The sequence below is a fragment of the Vulpes vulpes genome, chromosome 1 (genome assembly GCF_048418805.1).
Source record: "Vulpes vulpes isolate BD-2025 chromosome 1, VulVul3, whole genome shotgun sequence".
Lineage (NCBI taxonomy): Eukaryota > Metazoa > Chordata > Mammalia > Carnivora > Canidae > Vulpes > Vulpes vulpes.
The window spans coordinates 15,336,588-15,361,753 of NC_132780.1; the positions used below are offsets into that span (position 1 = coordinate 15,336,588).

A 25,166-nucleotide genomic window follows, 5' to 3' on the forward strand; every position below is an offset into this window, starting at 1 on the left:
ATCAGGCTCCTCTCAGGGGGCCTGCTTCTCCCTCTGTGTATGTCTCTGATTCTCTTTCTGTGTCTCTCATGAATAAATGAAACCTTTTTTAAAAAAAATTAAAGAAGCCAAGAGAGCCAGCATCGCTGGGTGGCATATGTACACTACATATGCAAGGCTTATATATTAGAAATTTATAAGATGACATGTGCTGACTGCCACCGATCTGTAACTTGTAGTCACTTCTTGTGGCAAAATAAACGGGGAAAATCGTACAACTGCCAGGCGAAGGCAGGGGCCTCATTGCCCGCGGAAGTTGCTTCATTTCCCCCTGCCTGCAGGGAATTGTAGTTCTCTTCCAATGCCTCCGCTTTCCCTTTCGCCCAAGAGGCAGGCAATGTGGCGTCAAGAGGTAGAGCTTCCGAGAAAGGAGGCGAGATTTTCCAGAACAGCCGAGCGACTTCGGCAAGGGGCGGGCCGCCGGACCGGGCCTGGAGCTAGCGCGGACCAATTAGGCTGCTCGAGGGCGGGTCCTCTGCGGGCAGGTGGGCGTGGCCTAGGGGGGAAATCACCGGAACGCACCGGAGGTCCTAGCCCGGGAGACGCCCTCTGCGGGGAAGGAAAGGTGAGGTTCTGGGGTGAGGGGGAGTCCTAGGTTGGGTCCCGGGGAGGAGCGAGCGGGGGGAGGGGACCAGAGGGCTGGAAAACTGGGTCTCGGGGAGGTTGGACCGGGCACCAGTACTTCTAGATCCTGGCTAAGGAGGAGGCTGGGGGCCTGGATCTTTGGTTCTGGGGAGAAAGGGGTTGAGATCCGGGATCCCTGAGTCTGAGCGAAGAGTCTGGGTGCAGGGAGCCAGGATTCCTGGGGTCTAAGGACCGAAGAGCTGGAGGTGTGGAATCATGTGTCCCGGGAAACGAGACGCTTTGAGTCTTGACTCTCAGAAGGAGGGGGGTGGGTAGGGGCGGCACCGGGGTCCGGGGGAGTAGGCGACCTGGGACAGACCTCATCCACCTCTCTGCCCCCCTCCCCCACAGGTCACGCCGCCATGCCTTCCTCTGGGCCCCGCGCAGCCCTGCTCCTCCTGCCAGCGCTACTGCTGCTGCGCGCTGTGCTGGCGGTGCCCCTGGAGCGGGGGGCGCCCAAGCAGGAGAGCCCTGCGACCGAGAGCCCTGTGAGTGGCCCTGCCCTGCTCTCCAGCCAGGTGTTTGCAAGTGGTACTACAATTCCCGCCGATTCCCGTCGTCCGTGGGTGGATACTTCCCCCACGGACGCGCCTCGGAGTTGGCCTGCCAGTCTTTGCAGTCCCCGGGGTTTTGACGTGTTGAAAAACTCGGGCCCCGGGGGGAATATGTGTGTACATAGTTCTAAGTCCTTGGCTCTGAGATGTGGGGAATCAGGTCAGATTTTAAGCGACAAATCTGCTTTATCCCCTACCTGATTCTGTATTCTGTTAAGCCCCTGCCCCCCTCCTCAAGAAGGAATCCAAAAAGAAAAGAACTACATTTCCCAGTAGCACCTTGGGCAGGTGGTGGTAGTTAACCAGGTGCTCTCTCCCTTCATAGAGCTCCTGGCAGTTGTTAAAATTATGAACGTAATTCCAACATGGGGTTAGCAAAGGTTCTGAAACCTTTGGTCTTAGGGAATTTGGAACTTTAAAGATCTTCAAGGCCAGTGCCCTGATCTGTGGCCTGAATCCTCCTACAGCTCCCCCATCAGTAATGGACACATTATTATATCTGGAAAGGATCATTCCTTGCTCCTGTGTGGCGGTCCAGACCTTGTGAATTAGGCCTCTGCTTGGTGAAATCTTTGCAGACACAGAAGGGCACCCCCTTTTTTTTTAAGATTTTATTAGAGAGAGAGAGAGAGACAGTGAGTGAGCATGGGGGGTGGTAGATAGAGGGAGAGGGAGAAGCAGACTTCATGAGCAGGGAGCCTGAGGTGGGGCTTGATCCCAGGACTCAGAGATCCTGACCTGAGCCAAAGGCAAACACTTAACCCAGGTGCCCAAAATTGAATTTCAGATAGTGAATAATTTTTAATCCAAGGACACTCCAGCAGTATATATTTTTTTAATTTTTATTTATTTATGATAGTCACAGAGAGAGAGAGAGAGAGAGAGAGAGAGGCAGAGACACAGGCAGAGGGAGAAGCAGGCTCCATGCACCCGGAGCCCGACGTGGGACTCGATCCTGGGGACTCCAGGATCGCGCCCCGGGCCAAAGGCAGGCGCCAAACCGCTGCGCCACCCAGGGATCCCTCCAGTAGTATATTAAACTATAAGTTATTTGTTGTTTATCTGAAATTTAAATTGAACTAGGCTTTCTAGCTGTCCTGACAAGGTCACCTAGCTAGTGATTGGCAGATTTGGGATTCTAGCCCATTGGCCCATTGGCTAAATAATCAAAGATGCCCATACCTTGGGCCACATGGCTGGCTGAGTCAGTAGGGCATGCGACTCTTGATCTCAGGGTTCTGAATTTGAGCCCCACATTGGGTGTAGAGATTTCTCAATAAATAAATAAACTTAAAACAATAAAAGATGTCAACACCTTAGTTTCCAGAACCTTATCAGGTGAAAGAGTATTTGCAGGTGTGATTGAAACAGGGCTCTTGAGATGCAAAAGTTATCCTGTATTATCCAGATGGGCCCAACACAATCACAAGTGTTCTCTATAGGGGAGGCAAGAGGATCAGAGGCAGAGGTGATGTACTGACGTGAGCAGAGGTCACAGTGATTCAGGGTCATGTGCCAAGGAACACAGGCAGCCTCTAGCAGCTGGAAAAGGCAAGGAAACAGATTATCTCGTAGAGCTTCCAGAATAAGCTCAGCCCTGCCCACCCATTTTGGACTTCTGGCCTCTACAACTCTAAGAGAATACATATTATCTGTGTTGCTCTAAGCCACTTAGTCTGTGACACCATGTTACGGAAGCAATACGAAATTAGTACACCACAGTGGCGTGGCTGAGTGATCAGCTACTGATTATCAAACACATACTGTATGCTCCTCTACATACGAAACGATAGCGTTAGTAGATTGTTTCCTGTGTCCTTAGGATCGTACCAGGCCATTTATCTCCTGTACTTTTCACCGTGGAGCTGAGAAATAGGGAATTTATTGCCTATTTTATTCATTTTTTAAAAGACTTTATTTATTTATTTATTTGAGAGAGAGAGAGAGAGAGAATATGAACGGGGGAGGGGGAGAAGGAGAAGCAGCTCCCCACTGAGCAGGGAGCCCCACATGGGGCCAGATCCCAGGCCTCTGGGATCATGAACGGAGCTGGAGACAGATGCTTTACTGACTGAGCCACCCAGGTGCCCCTTATTGCCTATTTATTTATTTATTTATTATTAATTAATTAATTATTTTTAAAAGATTTTATTTATTTATTCATGAGAGACATAGAGAGAGACACAGGCAGAGGGAGAAGCAGGCTCCAAGCAGGGAGCCCAATGTGGGACTCAATCCCGGGACTCCAGGATCACACCCTGGGCTGAAGGCAGGTGCTAAACCTCTGAGCCACCCAGGGATCCCCATTATTGCCTATTTTAAAACGGAAGAGGGAAACCCAGGAAGAAGAGTGTGCCACCCATCTACACATGGAAGGTCTGGGTCCAGGAGCCTAGGGATTTTTTCTGTCTGGTTCACTAGCTGTGTCCCCTATCACAGTACCTGGCACACCAGAGGAGCTCGGTGAAAGCCTAATGAATGATGAATGAGTGTATGCTTCGCCACCTGCCATCAAATACTGGGGTGTCCACTTTGAGTACGCACTCTGTGCAGTGTCCGGCTGGGTGTCTCCCATGTGATTTTTCCCTCATCTCCACTAGTGGCCTGGGAAGAGATGAAGGCTGTGGCCCAGAGCATCAGGCAGTTTGCTTGGGGTTACAGGGCAGATGGGGATTCAAACTGGGGTTACCCCATGGGGCAGACCTCTCTCTTGCTCCAAGCAGGGGGTCTCTGAGTCCTTCAGCTGGCACCCAAGGGAGCAGGGCCCAGGTCCTACACACAGGGAGGAACTGGAGAGGGGTGGGGGCCGGGCCGCTATGTTCATTCCTGTCGCCTTAGGACACGGGTCTATACTACCACCGGTACCTCCAGGAAGTCATCAACGTGCTGGAGACAGATGGGCATTTCCGAGAGAAGCTACAGGCTGCCAATGCCGAGGACATCAAGGTGCGGCTGGGTGCAAGCCAGGTGGGAGGGCACGAGGGGTGCTCTCTCGGAGGACAGAGTCCAGGGAAGGAGCGGTTTCCCTGACTGGGCCATGGGGCTCTGGTGCTCACAAAACGGAGGAAGAGGAAGGGCTTCTTTTCGGTGCCACGCAGCTGGGAAGGGATTTGAGGAACGCAGAATTAAGCATGTATGCAGATGGCACAGGCTCCCAGTGTCAGCTCTACCCTTATGTGCTGTGTGACCACCGTGTGCTGTGCCTCAGTTTCCCCATCTGTAAGATGGGGGTAACAGCAGAACCTGCTTCACGGGGTTCAAGTTAGGATCATCCAAGGTAAGACACGTAAAGGGCTGACACACGCAAGGTAGCATTTCTTGTGCCTGCCATGTGCATGTGGTTCAAATGAGTGCTTGGTGTAGTGTGCTCTGCTCAGGGAAAAATTGAAAACATAGGAGGTGCTCTTATGTCTCGCATCACCTCCAGCTCATGTGAGGCTTCCAGGGGGATAAGACTGCCCTCGTTTTACAAAGGTGGACACAGAAACCTTGGTGGCAGTGTTTGTCCTCCCAATAGGCCCAGTCTCACTGCAGGGCTGGAGATGTGGGCCCTCCCCCATGAGGAGATGGGGTTGACTGCACACCCCCACACAGACACAGATAACCCCCTTTGGGTTCAGGTGCATGTGGGAATGCCCCACCTGGAGGAGCCTCCTTGAATCTCTACACCTCTGTCCAGGAGAGGGCCTGATGGGAATGTGGCCCTGCTCCCCCCACACCTCCCAGCCCTCCTAGGAGTCTCATCTGTCCCCATCCACCTGGCCACCAGTGAAGGACTGGCAGCACCAGAGACTGTAGAGGCCAGCGCCTCCTGCTGTCCAGCTGGGAAAGGTGAGGTACAGACCCCTCACTCCGCTACAGCAGGCCCAAGGTCATACCACTGGGAAGTGACCTTGTAAACAGAGTGGCCATTCAGGCAGGCAGGTTGTGGCATGGGACGGTGCCCAGTTACAATCCCAGCTCCTCTTCATGTGCTCCAGGAGAAGCAGCTGTATCCTCTGTGCCTTGGTTTCTTTCTCAGGAACCCCAAGCCCTAATACATTTTCTCTGATGTGAGAGGTGGTTGCATGGGTCAGCGGAAATCCCTACTTCAGGTGCTCATTCCCTCAAATCCTAAGGCCGTGGTGAATGTCAGTCATCATTCTTCGTGGTGGTAATAATGGCAGCTCCAGTTTGGAGGCCCAGAGCAGGAAAAGGATGTAGGGAGACCTGATAGCTGGCATACTCACTGTTTGAGGGACCTCGGGCAAGTGGGTTCTCCTGCTGGGCCTCAGTGGATCCATCTGTAAAATGAGGTTGGGGACAGGATCAGAGGATTGGCCCAGGGAGTCTAGCCCAGGGCTTGACCCAGAGGAGATGTTTGACTGGTTGAGGTTGTTAGGACTATCACTGTGGTCACTGTGTCCTGTGGCCTCTCAGGGGCCACGGCCACTGCGGGCTGGGGAGACCCAATGTGAGTCTCAAGTGACTGAAAAAGTAGCCTGAGGAATGACAGCAGAGGGCACTGGGGAGCCCCAGGGAGAGCATAGTCCAATCTGACAAGTGAAAGGACTTCTAGGGCAAGGATGCCCTTTGCCCAAGTGAGGTTTGAAGCCTGAGTGGAAATGTCCGTGGTATAGAAGTTACAGTGGGGTGCAAGGTGTGTGTGTGTGTGTGTGTGTGTGTGTGAAGGAGTGGCATGCCAGACAGTAACTGTGTCTACAAATGAAGCATTCTGGTACCTTCAGCTGTCTGCCAGTCCTGATCACTGATGCACGGAGGGGGGGAAATGGGACTGGAGAGGTGGGCGTGTGGTCTTGAGTGCCAGGCCCAGGAATTCTGTCCTGGGGACATCAGGGAGCCATGGGGCCTATGAGCAGGAGAGGGATGAGGGCAACTCTGAGAAACACACAAAATCTTTTTTTTTTATTTAAAGATTTTATTTATTTATTCATGAGAGTCAGAGAGAGAGAGAGAGAGAGAGAGAGAGAGAGGCAGAGACACAGGCAGAGGGAGAAGCAGACTCCATGGAGGAAGCCCAACATGGGACTGGATACTGGGTCTCTAGGATAGTGCCCTGGGCTGAAGGTGGCGCTAAACCACTGAGCCACCCAGGCTGCCTTTTTTTTTTTTTTTTTTTTAAAGATTGTATTTATTTATTCATGAGAGACACAGAGAGAGAGACAGAGACAGGCAGAGGGAGAAGCAGGCTCCCTATGGGGAGCCAGATATAGGACTTGATCCCAGGACCCTGGGATCACGACCTGAGCCAAAGGGAGACATTCAACCACTGAGCCACCCAGAGACATAATTTAAAGTGACAGGAGGGGCAGCTCAGGGAAAGCACCTGGCGGCAGGGAGGGGGGCCAGGGAGTTGCTGGGAGGTTCTTTCCAAGGGAGATGCCATGTGCTTTGAGTTTTTTTTTTTTTTTTTTTTTTAATTTATTTATTTATTTATTTTTTAATTTTTTTTATTTTTTTTGTGCTTTGAGTTTTGAAGGACAGTAAGGATCTGCTTAGGCTTGAAAAGTGATGGTGAGAGAGAATCCTAGGCAGAGGAACCAATCAATCCTAGGCAAAGGCCGGGAGGTGGGAAAGAGCCTTGAGCATAGGGGCTGATGCCCCGTGAGCATTGCTAGAATCGAGTGTGATTTTATGGATGATGGAAGATGGGGCTCAAATGCCAGGCTGAAAGGTTGGACCTTGTCTCAGAGCCTGGGGGAGGGGGTAGGGCAAGGGTCAAGCCTTCCAGGCATCAAACAGCTGGTAGAAGGTTCCAGAGAAGGTGGAAAAAGGATGAGGCTGCCCAGTGTGCCCCCTTCCGGGCTCCCAGCCTGATCAGTCCCCTCTCTCCACTTGGGCAGAGTGGAAAGCTGAGCCGGGAGCTGGACTTTGTCAGCCACCATGTCCGCACCAAGCTGGATGAGCTCAAGCGACAGGAGGTGTCTCGGCTGCGGATGCTGCTCAAGGCCAAGATGGATGCAGAGCAGGAGCCTAGTAAGCAGGGGCAAGAGGAGTGGGTGGGGTGGGTGAGGTGGGATGGCCTCCTTCCAGGGGACTCACTAACTCCCCCCATAAGATGTGCACAGAACATTGATCGAGTTTTCTTTCTAGAACAATCTACTGCTAACATAACTGGTTGGTAGGTTGTTTTTTGTTTCTTGGTTTCAGTTTTTTAATTTTAATTTTTTTATTTAATTTTAATTTTTTAAAAAGATTTTATTTATTTATTCATGAGAGACACACACACAGAGAGACACACACACAGGCAAAGGGAGGCAGGCTCCCTGTGGGGAGCCTTATGCGGGACTCGATCCCATGACCCCAGGATCACGCCCTGAGCCAAAGGTAGATGCTCACTGACTGAGCCACCCAGGTGCCCTGAGAGGCAGGTTTGGATTCCAAGATCCCACCCTTTTTCTGACATTCCTAGTTAGGGTTGTTGGAGCATGTGTCTGGACCATACTCTTTTTTTAAAATAGCTTTATTGGAATATAATTCATATGCCATTTAACAGGTACAATTAAACAGTTTTTAGTATATGCACAGGTGTGTACAACCATGACCAAAGTTGATTTTGGAGCATTTTAATCATCCCAAAAACAAATCTTGAACTCTTCTGCCCTCTTCCCCCAATCCCCCCACCCAGCCCCTGTAATCAGTAACCTACTTCCTGTCTCTCTGGATTTGCCTATTCCTTCCTGGATATTTCATATAAATGGAATCCTACCACCTTTTGTGTCTGACTTTCACTTCACGTAATGTTTTCAAGGTTCATCCGAAATGTAGCATGTGTCAGCACTTTCTTCCTTTTTAGGGCCAAGTAATATTCCATTGTATGAACAGACCATGTTGGCTTTATCCATTCATCAGTTGATGGGTATCTGGGTTGTTTGCACCCTTTGGCTACTGTGGACCGTGGTGTTATACTTACTATAGCTCTGTGGTATGTTCTGGTACCGTGTGTGACACAATGTAAGAACGTGCCCCCTCTCTTGAGATTGACCTAGTAGGCCTGTCCTTTCATCTCCTGACACCTTGTGTTATGGATGGGGACACTGAGTGTTGGTGGATGGCTTTGAGGGTTAGTAGGAGAGCTGGGCTTTGTTTTCATTTCTTTTTTTTTTTTTTTTTTAAGATTATTTATTTGAGAGAGAGAGAAAGAGAGAGAGAGAGAGAGAGAACATGAATGGGATGGGAAGGACAGAGAGAGGAGAAGCAGACTCCCCTCTGAGCATGGAGTCCAATGTGGGGCTCGATCCCAGGACCCCAAGATCATTACCTGAGCCAAAGTCAGATGCTTACCCGACTGAGCCACCCAGGTACCCCTGTTTTCATGTCTACCTGACTCCACCCATCCGTTCACCAAACATGTCATGAGTCCTGCTGTGTGCTGGGCACCAGGCAGGTGCTGGAGCTCTAAGGTGACCAAGCCAGCCTGAGTACGGACCCACACCTTCTCTGTCCTGCTGTTTTAATTACTAGCTTCAGAGTCTGATTTGATCTCTAATAAATTCAACATCCTTTGTCACTAATGAGAAAAATACTTCCTATGAATTTGCTTCCGATTGTGTCCATCACGATAAAAGCTGTGTGCTTCAGTATTTGTTCCTTCACCAACTCAAAGCATCTCCAGAGTGACCAGTTTGCACATCCATTGCTGCCCATTGGATCCTGCTTGGATCACACAGTCACCTCCTCCTTGGACTCCCTGCTGCCACCCCTGCTTTATGTCCTATTTCCCCACCCACCCCACCCCTTATACCTCATCAGCAGCCAGGGGGATCCTGTTAACACCTGTAGCAGTTTCCTTTGGCCACTGTAGCAAGTTACCATGAATATAGTGGCTTAAAACAGCACATACTGATATCCTTACACTCGGGAGGTCAGAATCTGAAATCAGTTTCACTCAGTGAAAATCAAGGTGTCAGTGGGGCTGCATTCCTCCCAGCGGCTCTAGGGGAGAGTTTGTTGCCTTGTCTTTTCCACCTGCTAGAGCTGCATTCCTTGGCAGGTGGCCCCTTCCTACATTCTCAAGGTTGGCCGAGTAGCCTTTGTATTCAGCCATCTCGTGGCCTTCTACAGTAGTTGGGTCCCCCTGTGCCTCCCTCTTTTTTTTTTTTTTAATTAATTAATTTATTTATTTGAGAGAGAGAGAGCACGAGAGCTCTGAGGGCATGAATAGGGGGAGGGGCAGAGGAAGAAAGGAAGCAGGCTCTGTGCTGAGCTTGGGCCCCAGCTCGGGGGGCTTGATCTCATGATCCTGAGATCATGACCTGAGCTGAAATCAAGAGTTGGACACTTCACTGACTGAGCCACCCAGCCACCCCCACCTCCCTCTTAGAGGGACCCTTGTGATTACATCAGTTCTCCTGGGAAAGCCGGGACAATCTCCCCATCTCAGAATCCTTAACTTAATCACATCTGCAAAGTCCCTTTTGCCACAAGAGATCTCATATTCACAGGTTCCAGGGTTTAGGGCGTGGGCATCTTGGGGGCCATTATGCAGCCCACTATAGCACCCAGTCTACATCCTGTCTCTCCTCCGCTTAGAACCCACCATGGCTCCCCAGTGTTCCCAGGCCCAAATCCACAGCCATCACTGCTGCTCTGCCCCTCCCTTCACAGGTGCCCTCTCCGGACCCTCTCATGTCAGCATTTTTAGTAACGCTGGTGTGCAGCGTGGCTCTGTCCCCTCTGGACCTTGGCCCATGTGCTTCCCTCTGCCTGGGACATTCTTTTTTAGGGCTCTTTTCATGACTGGCTGAGCTTTGGTCTCAGCTCAGATGGCACCGCTTCAGAGGGTCCTACCCTTGGTGTTGCCTGAAGGAGGCTCCATTCTTTTCAGACTTGTGGTCCTTGTGTTCATCCTGTGATTGTTGTCTCTCTCTTTCCTGAGTGCTGGGGGCGAGGGGAACCGATCCCATTGCTGTCTGCTTCTGGTTGTGTCCACCTTGCTGGGACCATGTGAGGCCCAGTACAGGGGATGCGGGGCTCAGCACATGTCTGTCACATCAATAATGCATCATGAAATCTTTTTTGTTTTTTTTAAGATTTTATTTATTCATGAGAGACACAGGCAGAGACATAGGCAAAGGGAGAAGCAGGCTCCCTGTGGGGAGCCTGATGCAGGACTCGATCCTAGGACCCTGGGATCACGCCCTGAGCCAAAAGGCAGATGCTCAACCACTGAACTACGCAGGTGTCCCTGCATCGTGAAATCTGATCCATGTCTGTGTCCTGAGTGCTTGTCGCTCCTCTGGGCTCAGCCCGGCCAGAGATGCTTCCGGGGTCACCCAGGTGCTCAAGATCCCAGCTTCCTGTGTCTCTTACCCCTCACGAGACCGGTAGCCACTGGAGGCCGGCCTGGTCGTGACTCACATCTGGAGGCCTTGGGGGATGTGTGTCTGGTCAATGCCTGACCGTTGAGTGCATGTTCTCGCCCTTCCGTCTTGGCAACCCCACCCCTTCTTTACTGCTTGGAAACTTCCAGATGCCACAGGTGCTGCGTGAGCAGGGTCCTGTTCCAAGAGGGTCTCATACAGGAAGGTTGCATGACTTTGCTAGGGCTGCTGTAACCAAGTACCGTAGATGGGGGCAGGTGGCTTTAGCAACAGAGATCTATTGCCTCACAGCCCTGGAGGCCAGAAGTCCAAGATCAAGTTATGGCAAGATTGGTGCCTTCTAACAGTGGTCTGTTCTGAGTCTCTCCCTTTGCCTCGTAGATGGCCGACTTCCACCAATTGTCTTTCCTGTGTGTCCAAATTTTCCTTTTTTTTTTTTTTAAGATTGTATTTATTTATTCATGAGACACACACACACACACACACACACACACACACAGAGCAGAGACACAGGCAGAGGGAGAAGCAGGTTCTCTGCAGGGACTCGATCCCAGAACCCTGGAATCACCACCTGAGCCAAAGGCAGATGCTCAACCACTGAGCCAATTGGCATCCCCAAATATTCCATTTTATAAGGGTTTTGGGTCCTATTGGATTTGGGTCCACCCTGTGATCTCATTGTAACTTGATCACTTCTGGGAAGACCCCCTCTGTCCGTGAAGTCACATTCTGGAGTCCTAGGGGTTAGGATTCCAACAAATGGGTTTCAGGGTGTGTAATTAAACTGGTAACAGGGGGGCAGCCCTGGTGGCTCAGCAGTTTAGCGCCATCTTCAGCCCAGGGTGTGATCCTGGAGACCCGGGATTGAGTCCCATGTCGGGCTCCCGACATGGAGCCTGTTTCTCCCTTTGCTTGTGTCTCTGCCTCTCTCTCTCTCTCTGATGAATAAATAGATGAAATCTTAAAAAAAAAAAAAAAAAAAAAAAAAAAAACTGGTAACAGGTCTTGAGTTTATGTGCCCTGGAGCCCAGCAACTGCTTTTTTTTTTTTTTTTTTTTTTATTAATTTTTATTGGTGTTCATTTACCAACATACAGAAAAACACCCAGTGCTCATCCCGTCAAGTGCCCCCCTCAGTGCCCATCACCCATTCCCCTCCAACACCCTCCCTCCTCCCCTTCCACCACCCCTAGTTCATTTCCCCGAGTTAGGAGTCTTTATGTTCTGTCTCCCTTCCTGATATTTCCCAACATTTCTTTTCCCTTCCTTTATATTCCCTTTCACTATTATTCATATTCCCCAAATGAATGAGAACATATAATGTTTGTCCTTCTCCGATTGACTTACTTCACTCAGCATAATACCCTCCAGTTCCATCCACGTTGAAGCAAATGGTGGGTATTTGTCGTTTCTAATGGCTGAGTAATCAGCAACTGCTTCTAATACTGCCTCTGCCACTTCCTAGATTAGTGGTGACCAAGACACTTCTCTGGGCCTCAGTTTTCACATACATAAAATAGAGATAATCATAGAATCTCTGTCATAAGATTTTTGTGAAAAGTAAATGCATTACTGTATTGAATGTGTTTCAAGCAGAGCCTGGCATATAGTGGGTGCTCAATACACATTAATCATTATTATGGTTATTGTTATTTTAAGCAGCGGAATCAGTTGTGGCATCACCTCCCAGAAGTCCTCTCTGATTGCCTCTGGCTCGTTCGGGCCATCTTCTGGGCTTTCCCAGTGCACTCTATGACTCCTTTAGAACACATCTAGCCCACAATAGGGATTTTGAAAGAAAGAACATTCCGTGAGTTTTTGTTTTGTTTTGTTTTAAATACTTCTCCCTGATCCAGATGTACAGTTGGATCACCTGAGCCTCCTGAAGCAGTTTGAACACCTGGACCCTCAGAATCAGCACACTTTTGAGGCCCGGGACCTGGAGCTGCTGATCCAGACGGTAGTGTGAGGGGGGGCCTACAAGCAGAGGATAAAAAGAGGCTTTGTGGAAGGGGAGAAGGGAATGGAGCCTGGGACATGAGCCTACTCAGCCCTGCCTGGTGTTCTCTGAGGCCGGTGGCTGCAGAGGCCCAGGTGGTGCCCAAAAGCCCTCCCCATATTCTCTCTGTGGACTTGGAGGTATAGGCAGGATGGGGCTGAGCTCCATTCAGACCTGGTATCTTTTTTCTTTTTTTTTTTTTTTAAGATTTATTTATTTATTCATGGGAGACACACACAGAGAGAGGCAGAGACACAGGCAGAAGGAGAAGCAGGCTCCATGCATGGAGCCCGATGAGGGACTCGAGCCCGGATTCCAGGATCACGCACTGAACCGATGGCAGATGCTCAACCACTGAGCCACCAGGCGTCCGCAGACCTGGTTTCAGATCCCTTCTCAGGGATCTTGGCTTTGCCCTTCCCATATGATTTGGAAGAAGGGGGAGGCTGTCCCCTCTGTGTCCTTGTGAGAGGCAGAATAATGCCCCCCGACCAAAGATGTCACACCCTACACATCCTAATCTGTGGAACCTGTGGTACCTGACCTCACCTGGCAAAAGAGATTTTGCAGATATGATTAAGCTGAGAGTCTTGAGCTTGTGGGTTACCCAGGTGGGCCCTACATGTCATCTCAGAGGGAGATTTGACCGCAGTAGGAGGTGGCATTGTGACCACCGAGGCAAGATGCTCCACTGCTGGCTTTGCAGGTGGAGGAAGAAGCTGCAAGGATGGAAGGCAGCTCTAGAAACTAGAAGAGGCAAAGAAAGGGATTGTCCCCTAGTCTCCAGAGGGAGCACAGTTTGGCCACCACTGCAATGTGAGCGAGGTGAAACTAATTTCACATCTCTAGCCTCTGTACTATAAGATAATAAATGCATATTATTTTGTTTTATTTTTTCTTTTTTCCTTTTTTACTAGGCTCCACACCCAGTGTGGGGCTTGAACTCACAACCTTGAGATCAAGAGTTGCATGCCTGGCAGACTAAGCCAGCCAGGTGCCCCCGAGTGTGTACTTTAAGCCACCAAATGTATAATTTGTTATCGAGGCTGTAGGAACTAATAGAGTCCTTACCTGAGATATGGGATCTCCAGCCCAGCCTAAAGGGGAAGGACAAGGGCGCTGGGGGTGGGGAGTTGAAGGGGATGCCCAGACCTGCCTCTGCTTCTCCCCTGCTCACTTTCGTTCCAGGGGTCCCCTGCACCTCCAGGACAAAGCCAGAGCCAGCCACCACTAGGACTGAGCTCTGCTTTTCTGGCCTACTGGAGCTCTATCTAGTGGCCAAAAAGATAATAGCAGCCATTCGAGGCTCTTCCTGGCATTGGGCTCAGTCTGCGAGCCTCAGATGGGTTTTTTTTTGTTTGTTTGTTTTTACTACTTGTTTCCAGAACATTACAGAACATTCTACTTTTTTCCAGCCCCACTGTCATTCTCCTAGTTTCAACTCCCATCATCTCTCATAGCCGCTTCCTCACTGGGTTCCCTGCTTCTGCCTTCCAAGCTTATCAGCAGGACTTCTCAACTCCTCATTCTTGATGTTTGGGGCCAGATAATTCTTTGTTGTGGGGGTATCTGTGCATTGTATGATGTTTAGCCACATCCCTGCTCTCTAACCAATTGATCCCTGTAGAGCCAGCCTAGCTGTGACGACCAAAAATGTCCTCAGACATTGACAATGGTCTCCTGTGGACCAGTCACCTCAGGTTGAGAACCTGTTCCTAATACAACAGCTACGTTAGTTTCCTGTGCTTTCCTGTAACAAATTACCACGAATTTAGTGGCTTAAAACAACTTGAAATTATTGTACAGTGTAGATCAGAAGCCAAGAAGGATCTTCCTGGGTGTGTTAATTTGCTATGGCTGCTGTTACAAGTTACCATTGGCTCAGTGGCTTAGCACAGCAGAAATGTGGGATGTTGGCTATAGAATTTGTGACCTGATCTCAGGGTTGTGAGTTTGAGCCCCATGTTGGGTTATAGAGATTACTTTTTAAGAAATTAAATAAATAAATAAATAAATAAATAAATAAATAAATAAATAAGACAGAAACGTATTCTCTCACAGTTTTGGAGGCCTGAAGTCCAAAATCAGTATCACGGAGCCAAAACCAAGTTTTTGGCAGAGCTGTACTCTCTTTAGAAGCTATAAGGAAGGAGACGCTTAGGTGGCTCAGGGCATAATCCTAGGGTCCTGGGATCAAGTCTCGCATTGGGCTCCCCACAGAGAGCCTGCTTCTCCCTCTGCCTATGTCTCTGCATCTCTCTCTGTGTCTCTCATGAATAAATAAATAAAATCTTAAGAAAAAAAAGAAGAAGAAGAAGCTATAGGAAAGAACCCACTTCTTACTTCTTCCAGCTTCTAGAGGCTGCCAGCATTCTGCATTGTGTAGGCCCATTGCTCCAGCCTCTGCCTCCATGGTGTTCTCGCTGTGTCTCTCTGTATCTTCTCTATAGCCTCCTTACAAAGGCACCACTCACTTGGGTGTTGGGTCTACTCTAATCTGGTAGGACCTCATGGTATCTAGGTAAATCTACAAAGATCCTATTTCCAAATAAGTTCACATTCAGGCATTCTGAGTGGATATGAATTGAGGGTGGGGGGGATACTATTCAACTGAGTGCCATATTGCTATCTCCAGCTTACAGAGGAAGAAACTGAGGCACAGAGAGGCTGAGTAACTTGCCCAAGATCACACAGCCTGGTGGGATTTGTTCACACAGCAGAGTCTGGATTTGAACCCTGGGCAGAGTAATTAGAGACCTAGCATTCTTTATCACCTAGCTGGACTCCTTTCCCTATTAAGTGCATCTCTTAAGTGTGTTTCTTACTGTTTATTTCTCCAAGATATTTATTTTATTTTATGTGTTTTAGGTAATCTCTATACTCAGTGTGAGGCTCGAACTCACAACCCTGAGATCAAGAGTCGCATGCTCCACCAACTGAGCCAGCCAGGTGCCCCTATTCCCCCAAGATCCTGAGATTGCAGAGGACTTGAAAGAGATGGGTTGATGTTGTTACCATGTAGGGGTGCTTGGCTGGCTCAGTCACAAACCATGGGGCCCTTGATATCAGAGGGTTGGGAGTTCGAGCCCCATGTTGGGTATAGAGATTACTTAAATAAATAAACTTAAAAAGAAAAGTTGTTATTGTGTAACCATTCTAATCTCTTCTGAACAAATAGAGAGAGGCAGCTGTGTTATGGGGCAAGAGTAGGTCATAGAGATCAAGAAGTGAGCTCAGGACATGGAACCCAGGACTGGGTGGAGGTTGGGGCAGCCCCTGACCAGGTTCAAGGCTGAGGGCCGGAATTTGGAGGTTGAAATTAGGGCCTGGGCATGGCAGTGGGATGAGAATGGCGGTCTATTTTTTCCCAGGCCACCCGGGACCTGGCGCAGTATGATGCGGCCCATCACGAAGAGTTCAAACGCTACGAGATGCTCAAGGAACACGAGAGACGCCGTTATCTGGAGTCACTGGGTGAGGAGCAGCGCAAGGAGGCAGAGAGGAAGCTAGAAGAACAACAGCGCCGGCACCGAGAGCACCCCAAAGTCAATGTACCTGTAAGAACCCCTATATGTGCCTACCCCCCATGAAGTCCAACTCTCCAAGCACTGCAAGAGGAGAAAGTAGTTAAACAATTACAATTCCCAGCAGACCCTGAGGTCAAAAGTCCCTTTAAATATGCCCAGCCACCCCTGGGGCTGCTGGGACTTGCAGGGTTTTTTTAATTTTTAATTATTTATTTATTTTAGTTTTCTTGCTTGAGGGAAATGACATTTGAGGGATGGGGGGGACTTAGACTTCTTGCTCATGAGCCCCTGGCTCTCACCTCCACAGGGCAGCCAAGCCCAGTTGAAGGAGGTGTGGGAGGAGCTGGATGGATTGGACCCCAACAGGTTTAACCCTAAGACCTTCTTCATACTGCATGGTAAGGTGGGGAGGAGCCCCAAGACCTGGGCTGAACCCTGAGGTTCTGTCCTTTCCAGGACCTGAGTACTAAAAAGAGATCTCCCCATCTCAGTGGTGATTAGGCAGGCCAAAGAGGTCTGATCCCATCCCTCCTGTTGGTCTAGAAGGCTGCACCCCTCTCCATTGCTAGGATCTTCTATAGAAGAGCTAGGCCTTTTTTTTTTTTTTTTAATTTTTATTTATTTATGATTGTCACACACACACACACACACACAGAGAGAGAGAGAGAGGCAGAGACACAGACAGAGGGAGAAGCAGGCTCCATGCACCGGAAGCCCGACGTGGGATTCGATCCCGGGTCTCCAGGATCGCGCCCTGGGCCAAAGGCAGGCGCCAAACCGCTGTGCCACCCAGGGATCCCAGAAGAGCTAGGCCTTTATTCTGGAATACACCAGACTTCTCAGTTCTCAGGACTGATATCCGCAGACTGAGCCATCCAGGCTTGGCCAGGCTGGGCCCCTCTCCCACAGTAGCCCAGAATCCCTGGTCCCTGTCAGAAGCCCTATTGCCAAAAGTGAGCTGCTCCCTAATAAGCCAGCCTCCAGGGACTTAGAAGCACCTTTTCTGGTGGTTCAGAGACACATCTCCCTTCATTCTCCTCCTCTCTAGCAACCTAACCCAGGGTTGCCAGCCACCCCCCACCCTCAGCTATGCCTAGGACACTGACCCAGAAGCTGCAAGCACGACAGAGCTAACCAGGCCCTGCTTCATTCATTCAGCGAACATTTACTAAGTTCCCTCTAAAGACCAAGCTTCACAGAAACCCTGTGGATCTACTGTGAACAAAACAAAGATCCCCCCTCTCACATAGCCAGTGATCATGCAAACAGAGAACTCTGTATTTCAGTGAGTCTAAAAAACTGGATAGTGTAAGTTATTCTAGAATTTTTCCATAAGGTGCCCATTAAACTAACACACCACCGATGACAAGATACCCCCTGGTCTTAGGGATATTAAAATGGGGGCGGGGGGTTGTATTTCACAGTCAATGAAGTGGGTTCGATAATAGCATCTCGGGCGTGATAAGTGATAAGTACCATGGAAAAGAGGATAGAGGGGCTTAAGGGCCTAGAATGTATCATACACACCAGCCCCATGTGGCTACTGAGCTCTTGAAATATAACGAGGAATTGAATTCTTTTTTTAGTTTTGAGACCTGAATTTTTTTTTAAATATGTAATTATGGTAAAATACACTTAACATAAAATGTCTCATCTTCAGCCATACTTAAGTGTATAAGTCAGTAATGTTAAGGACACTCATATTGTTGGGCAACCCATCTCCAGAATTCTTTTCATCCTTTTTTTTTTTTTACTATAAAGATTTTATTTATATATTAGAGAGAGAAAGAGCATGAGGAAGGGGAGGGGCAGAGGGAGAAGGAGAGGCAGACCCCCGCTGAGCAGAGAGCCTGACATGGGGCTGGATCCCGAGACCCCGAGATCATGACCTGAACCAAAGGCAGACTCTTAACTGACTGAGCCGCTCAGGTGACCCTTTTGTATCCTCTCAAAATGAAAACTCTGTTAATCACCAACTCCCTGTTACTCCTCCCCTACCAGCCCCCAGCCACCTCTCTTCTTGGTGCCGTCTCTGTGAATTGGATTATTCTAGCTACTTCATATAAATGGAATCATACAGTGTTTGTCTTGCTTGGGACCAGCTTATTTCATTTAGCATCATGTCAAGGACCCCAAGTTTTCATTGTATTTGGCGTTATTAATTTAAATTTCATGTGACCCCTGTGGCTAGTGGCTCTACCGGACAGTGCAGTTGTATTTTTTTTTTTTTTTTTAAGGTTCTATCTATTTATTCATGAGAGGCACTGAGAGAGAGAGGCAGAGACACAGGCAGAGGGACAAGCAGGCTCCACGCAGGAAGCCTGAGGCGGAACTTGATCCCATGACCCCAGGATCACAATCTCAGCCAAAGGCAGATGCTCAAGCACTGAGCCACCCAGATGTCCCTGGACAGTACAGTTCTAGAGAGATGACGTTTAAACCTAGACTTTAATGAGGTGAGAGTCTGAGCCTTGCAGATATTTGAGAGTAGCACGTTCTAGGCAGAAGGAACAACAAATACCCACAGGGGAAGAGTGAACCTGGGTTTTCAAGGTAACAGCAGCCAGATTGCTCAGAGCCTTCCAGCTGGGTTAAGGAATTTGGATTTTATTCTCTCTGGGATGTGATACCACCTGCCTTAAGGGCCGACATAACCCAGCTGTCTGCTGTGTGGAGGATAGGCTGTATGTGTGAGGGCCAAAGCCAGGAGAAGCCCAGAGAAGCTAGTGACTGCACCATGGGAAGGAGGGAGAAGTGGTTGGATTCTGGATTTATCTTGAAGGTCAAGGTGATAGGACTCATGGATGGACTGGATGAGAATTATAAGCGAACAGAAGCGCCAAGTGTGAGTCCAAGGTATTTCACTTGAGCAACCGGAAGGATGAAGAGGGAAGAGCAAGCCTATGGGAAGATTGGGAACTAGATCCATTCGTGTTAAATTGGAGGTGTCTGTTGGACACTTACATGGAGAGGAGAGTTGGCAGTTAGATATCAGTGTTGATGGCACTGGAAGCTGAGGGCCTAGAGGAACCCATACAAAGAAGTGCTGGCCAATCACACTCTTTTTGTAATGATGAAAATGTTCTGTGCCACCAATATGGCAGCCACTGGCTACATGTGGCCACTGAATGCTTGACCTGTAACAAGTGGGACTGATAAACTGAAATTTTTATCTTGATCGTTTTAAAATTTTTTTTATTTTTTTAAGATTTTATTTATTCATGAAAGACACACACACACACAGAGGGGGTGGGTGGGCAGAGATACAGGCAGAAGGAGAAACAGCCTCCATGCATCCGGGTCTCCAGGATCACACCCTGAGCTGAAGGCGGTGCTAAACTGCTAGGGCACCTGGGTGGCTCAGTGATTGAGGTCTGCCTTTGGCTCTCAGGTTATGATCCTGGGGTCCTAGGATGGAGTCCCACATCAGGCTCCCTGCAGGAAGCCTGCTTCCCCCATTACCGGTATCTCTGCCTCTCTTTGTGTGTCTTATGAATAAACAAATAAAAATCTTTAAAAATAAATAAAATAAATAGCCTGTGTGTCTAGTGGCTATCATGTTGGATTCAAAGATTAGGTGGACAAGAGGTCCCAGGCCTGAGCCTTGAGGTACAGCAATATGTAGCATTCAGGAGGAAGACAGAGCCAACAAAGGAGAATGAGGAGCACCTGAGAGGAGAGAATGATGTTCTGGAAGCCAAAGGCAAAAAGTCCAATAAAATGCAAGTTAAAAATTAACCATTGGCAGGCGCCTAGCTGGCTCAGTCAGTGGAGCATGTGACTCTTGATTGCAGGGTTGTAAGTTTGAGGCCCACTCTCGGTGTGGAGATTGCTTAAAAATAAAATCTTAAAAAAAAAAAAATTAACCATTGGATTTGCAAGGTCAAGGTTACTGGCCATCTCTGAAGGACCAGTGTGGAAGCTGACCTGAGGCAGCAGGGGAAGGAGGACAGTTAGCATAGCTCACTTGGCTGAGAAGCCTGGAGCGCTGGAGCTGTACAAGCTGGGTGGCAGGAAGAGGTTCCTCTGGCTTGTTTCTCTAGGAAGCAGAGGCCTCTGACACCCCTGCATCCAGGGCAGAGGGGTTGATCCTGCACCCAGATTGTCAGGTGTTAGAGATCAAGTTGTCCTGCATGACAACCACCCCTAAGAACAGTCCTGGTGAAGTCCACCTTCATTTATTCCATTCTTGGGACCCTGGTTGGTAGGGACCTGGGCTGTCCTAGCAATGGGCCAATGGGGCACTGAACTCTGAAGGATGTCATTCTATTGTTGGAGACCTAAAGATACCTGTGCTGTAATAACAGAGCCCACATCAGCACCCAGTTCCTTCTCTGCTAGGTCCCTCAGAGACCTGACCCATCCTACACTCAGTCCCCCAAGATACGTTGTTGTCTTCCCCTCAGATATCAACAGTGATGGTGTCCTGGATGAACAGGAGCTAGAGGCCCTCTTCACCAAGGAGGTGAGCATTTTGGAAGCCATGGGTGCAGAGGCTGCCCACATCAGCTGTGTGTCCCCTCACAGGAGTTCCCTGGGTATAAACTCAGGGGAAACTACAACTCCCAGCAGCCTCTGGGGCAAACACAGGCTACCAGGAGAGGCCAGGTGCCCCCAAGGACTTCTGGGAGTTGCCTGGTTGTGTGGATGAGTAGCCTAGGTGAGAGGTTGCTCTGGACCCCTCAATATGTCCTGCCTCTCGCTTGACCCTGGTGCAGCTGGAGAAGGTGTATGACCCAAAGAATGAAGAAGATGATATGCGGGAGATGGAGGAGGAGCGGCTTCGTATGAGGGAGCACGTGATGAAGAATGTGAGATGGGAGTAGAGGGGCTGGGGGTCATGGGGAGGGTGGGGGCAGGGGCGAAGTGAGGATCAACTCTGTCACTTACCCTGGCTCCCCAGGTGGACACCAACCAGGACCGTCTTGTAACCCTGGAGGAGTTCCTCGCATCCACCCAGAGGAAGGAGTTTGGGGACACCGGGGAGGGCTGGGAGGTGAGGCCATGGAGGATTCTCTGAGTCCTAAAACCTCTCTCCCCTGGCTCTAACCCTTCTTTCTGGGTTTCTGGCCTCTTCTCTGAACTCTCTGGGTCTCTGCCTCCTTTTATCTCTGGGTTCTGTCTCTGTCCCCCTCTATATCTCTGTTCTCCCCTTTCTCTGGGTCTTTGTCACCCTCCTCAGCTTCCCCTCAGATCCCTTCCATTGGCACATGTATCCTGGGCCTCCCAGCCTCCCCCAAACCTCTGTTATCTGAAACCCCCTCCAACCCAATGGGGGTGGGCCAAGGCTGACCTGACCCTGCTGATGGCCCCTTCCCCCACCTCCTTGCAGACAGTGGAGATGCACCCTGCCTACACGGAGGAGGAACTAAGGCGTTTTGAGGAGGAGCTGGCTGCCCGGGAGGCAGAGCTGAATGCCAAGGCGCAGCGCCTCAGCCAGGAGACGGAGGCCCTAGGGCGCTCTCAGGGCCGCCTGGAGGCCCAGAAGAGAGAGTTGCAGCAGGTGACTGGCCAGGGAGGCTGGGCCCATCCTCTGAGCGCTGGTGGCCTTTGTCCTTGTGTGTCCAGAGGCTGGGAAGGCCTGCAGCCACTTTGTTCATCACTAGTAGATGTTCAGGCTGTGGCTGCCATCTTGAGTAAGGGCAGATGTCTCCATCCCTGACAGCTCTGGGTGCCATGTTGGATAAGGGTAGTGCAGCTCTAAGCAGGAGAGTGGTGGTGGTGGTGGGTGGGAGGCCAAGCAGGGAGGAGGAGGTTAGACTCAGCAAGGGTTCAGTGAAGTCTTCTCTGTCCCAAAGTCTGACCCAAGCCATGAAGCCAACTCTTGGTGAGAGAGTGGAAAAAAAAAAAAAAAAGCTGGGTTCAGGACCACTTAGCAAGTTGCCATGGAGACCTGGCCTCATCCCCTCTTGCCTGTGCAATCTCCCCTGCCTATTGCAGGCCGTTCTGCAAATGGAACAAAGAAAACAGCAGCAACAAAACCAGAACAGCCCAGCCCCTGGCCCAGAGGGACAGCTCCAGTTCCACCCGGACACAGGTACTGGGAGGGGGGGGGGAGCCTGAGCACCCCGGGGGGGAAGGAGCTGGTGGCCCATTCTTGGGTCTGAGGGAGGAAGGAGCTGGAGTGCCTAGTGCTACCATTGCCTCCCTCTATTTCCAGATGATGCCCCTGTTCCAGCCCCAGCTGGTGACCAGAAGGATGCAGACACTTCAGAAAAGAAGGCTCCTGACCAGCCCCCTGAGCTGCCCCAGTTGGATACCCAACACCTGTGATCCTCCTGGGATGCCCCCACCCCCCCACACTCTGGGTTCCTACCGAGGCAGCTGATGATGAGAGGGGGATGAGGATCAACGTGAACCTCTCCAGGGGACCGGCAATTCATGTGGCCACCTGGGGGAGGGGAGGGCCAGGTGGCACTTGACTCATTGCTGCCCGAGCCCCGCACCTGACACCTCAGCTTCCACAGCCTCCCAGTCTGGTCCCTTCCTTCCGATCCCCTCCAGGGGACTACCTTCTCAAGTCTAGTTGGGCTCTCACCGGGTCATCTGAACTTAGGGAAGTCCTCTCCCTCCTGAGAAGGGTCTGCCTCCTACCTGCCTTCCTACCTGGTTTGGCCTCAGCTGCCCAGGTGGTGGCCACTCTGGCATCCCGCATCCCCACAGCTGCTGGAATCCTGCCTGCTGCCCAGCGTCGGTGGGCTTATGAGGCCTGAGTGGTCCCTCGAGAGCTTTCCTTGCCTTTTGCGGGACCACCGATACGTCAAGGACGATGTCTTCCCCGTGGCAGGGTGTGAGGGGCTGCAGAATCGTCAGCATAGCCGCTTAGCGCTGATACTTGGAACCCAGACTCTCCGTGACCCCTGGCTTCCAGCTGCCTCAGCCTCTGTCCCGATGCCTGGCTCCTTGCCCCTTCCCCACACATCCCCAGAAGGGTCTTGGAGCCAACCCTCCCCCAGGATCAGGTTGCAGCCTCTCAGCCTCAGAAGGGGGGGGAGCACCCCCCATTTCTGGCCTTTTCTCACATGGCTCCAAGTTCTGCTCTGTACTCCAGTTCCACCCAAATACACTTTCTGGAACAATCCGTGCCTGTGTGTCTTTGTATATGCTGTTTGCTCTGAAACTTCATGTCTCATTGCCCTGTTAAAGTCCTCCTCATTCTGTAAAATTCAATTCAAGCATAATATCTAAGAGGCTGCATCCTAGCATCTTCTCTCCTGAGGAGTCCACTGTGTGCGCACACACACACACACACACACACACCCTTCAGCAGGATCCCAGCCACAAGGATAGAAAGGCTTAGTAAAGAAAAAGAAGTATCTCCCAACACAAGACATCCCAACATAAGGTGACTCCAGGGAACCACTTTCTCCCATGGCCTAGTCCTGCTGTGGTAGATGGGAGGCTACAATTGCCTTATGGCCTCAGAGTGGCTGCAGCTGCTCCAAGCGTCACGCCCTTGCACCAACAACTGAGGAAGGAAATTGGCAGAGGTGACAAGAGCTGCCTCCTACCCCTCCCTGCCACAGCCTGTTTACCAACACCACCGAGCACGGGGCAGGTGTAGTTTGGAACCCACAGAGAGGAAGAAATGTCAAAGGGGCCCAGATAAGATGATCTGAGGAGACAGAAAGCCAAGGGGCAAAGGGCAGGTGGATCTGTGGGGAGGGATTGGGGTGTGGCCGCTGTAGAGCCAGCTGGTAGACATCCTGGAGGAGGCACCCTGCTGGAGGCTCGCACTTGACCTGGGCCCCACACCTTTCGGGGTAGACAATGTCCCAGGGCCGAGTAGTGGTGGCCTGTGGCTCAGGGCACCGCATCTACTTTCAGAGGCTCCCTGGGGGCTCGGGCAGCACAGACAATGGCAGGCCAGTAAGGCACCAAGGGAAGGTCACAGCCAAGTATGGCCACAAGAAGCTACCCTCCCGGGCCTGGAAGAGTGGATCCTGGAGCAGCTCCCTTGCAAAAAGGACACCCCGGAGTTGGTGATTGACATGGAGCTGGGTCAAGGAGTTGTTGGTTGACTGTTACAAACCCACTGAGGCCTTTGTCTGCTGGATAAGATCCGGGGCATGAAGAGACTGAACACACCCCAGAAGAAGTAAGGGTCCCCCACCCCAGGTAAGAGACAGCTCCCAGAGGACAATCACTGCCCCCTAACCTCATACCAACAGCAATGGGGAGGATGGGAGGTGTCTGAGGCCTGGCCTGGTGGCCTGAGCAGGGCTTCCAGTGCCCCTGGCCCAAGGGCCTCTTCTCTGCCCCCTTAGTTTTCCATTTGGGGAGTTTTTTTGTTTTAATTGCTATTAAACTGATGGGACTTAAAAATTATCTGAGAGGCTCATTAACAACACACATTTCGGGCAGCCCCCGTGGCGCAGCGGTTTAGCACCACCTGCAGCTCAGGGCCTGATCCTGGAGACTGGGATCGAGTCCCACGTCAGGCTCCTGCATGGAGCCTGCTTCTCCCTCCTTCTGTGTCTCTGCCTCTCTCTCTCTCTATGTCTATCATAAATAAATAAATAAATCTTTAAAACACACACACACACACACACACACACACACACACACACACACATTTCCAGACCCTGGAATGTCCTAGGGAGAGTTTTGCCCTGCCCCCCAACTTGAACCTCAACAGTGACCACAAACATTGGCCACAGCCACTCAGCTTCTGGAGGACTGTGAGCTGAGCTTCAGTGAGCCAATCTGGAAAATGGACATTAAATGGTAGAGATCTTTGAAGGATCCTATAATAATACACATGAATAGCATGGCTCCTGGCTTGAAATTCAGGATCAGCAAGCACTGGTTTGTTATTATTTGGACATTTATTATTATTTGTGTAAACAATTAGAATCCCCAAGCACCTGTCCCTGACTCCCATCTTTTTTTTTTTTTTTAATATTTTACTTATTTATTCATGAGAGACAGAGGCAGAGATATAGATAGAAGGAGAAACAGGCTCCCTTTGGGGAACCCTATGTGGGACTCGATTCCAGAACCCAAGAATCATGACCCAAGCCAAAGGCAGATGCTCAACCACTGAGCCGCCCAGGTGCCCCCTGACTTCTCTAAGGAGACCCATTCCAGCTGCTCAGGAT

The 25,166-nt window shown here is 50.4% G+C and overlaps 1 protein-coding gene across 2 annotated transcripts; it reads left to right on the forward strand.

Annotated features, from left to right (window-relative positions):
* The first annotated feature begins 339 nt into the window (after positions 1 to 339).
* On the forward strand, positions 340 to 23,146 carry NUCB1 (nucleobindin 1). 2 transcript variants are annotated; one of them, XM_072756706.1, is made up of 13 exons: positions 340 to 604; positions 1,015 to 1,151; positions 4,056 to 4,163; positions 7,061 to 7,193; positions 12,396 to 12,499; positions 15,910 to 16,095; positions 16,373 to 16,463; positions 20,472 to 20,530; positions 20,784 to 20,876; positions 20,969 to 21,061; positions 21,398 to 21,568; positions 22,006 to 22,102; positions 22,226 to 23,146. In XM_072756706.1, the coding sequence occupies exons 2-13, from the start codon at positions 1,026 to 1,028 to the stop codon at positions 22,336 to 22,338; spliced, it is 1,374 nt and encodes a 457-aa protein (XP_072612807.1). In that variant the 5' UTR covers positions 340 to 604; positions 1,015 to 1,025; the 3' UTR covers positions 22,339 to 23,146. The 2 variants fall into 2 exon arrangements, with proteins under 2 accessions (XP_072612807.1, XP_072612798.1); XM_072756697.1 differs by having other exon boundaries at positions 354 to 604; positions 1,015 to 1,181.
* Positions 23,147 to 25,166: the final 2,020 nt, after the last annotated feature.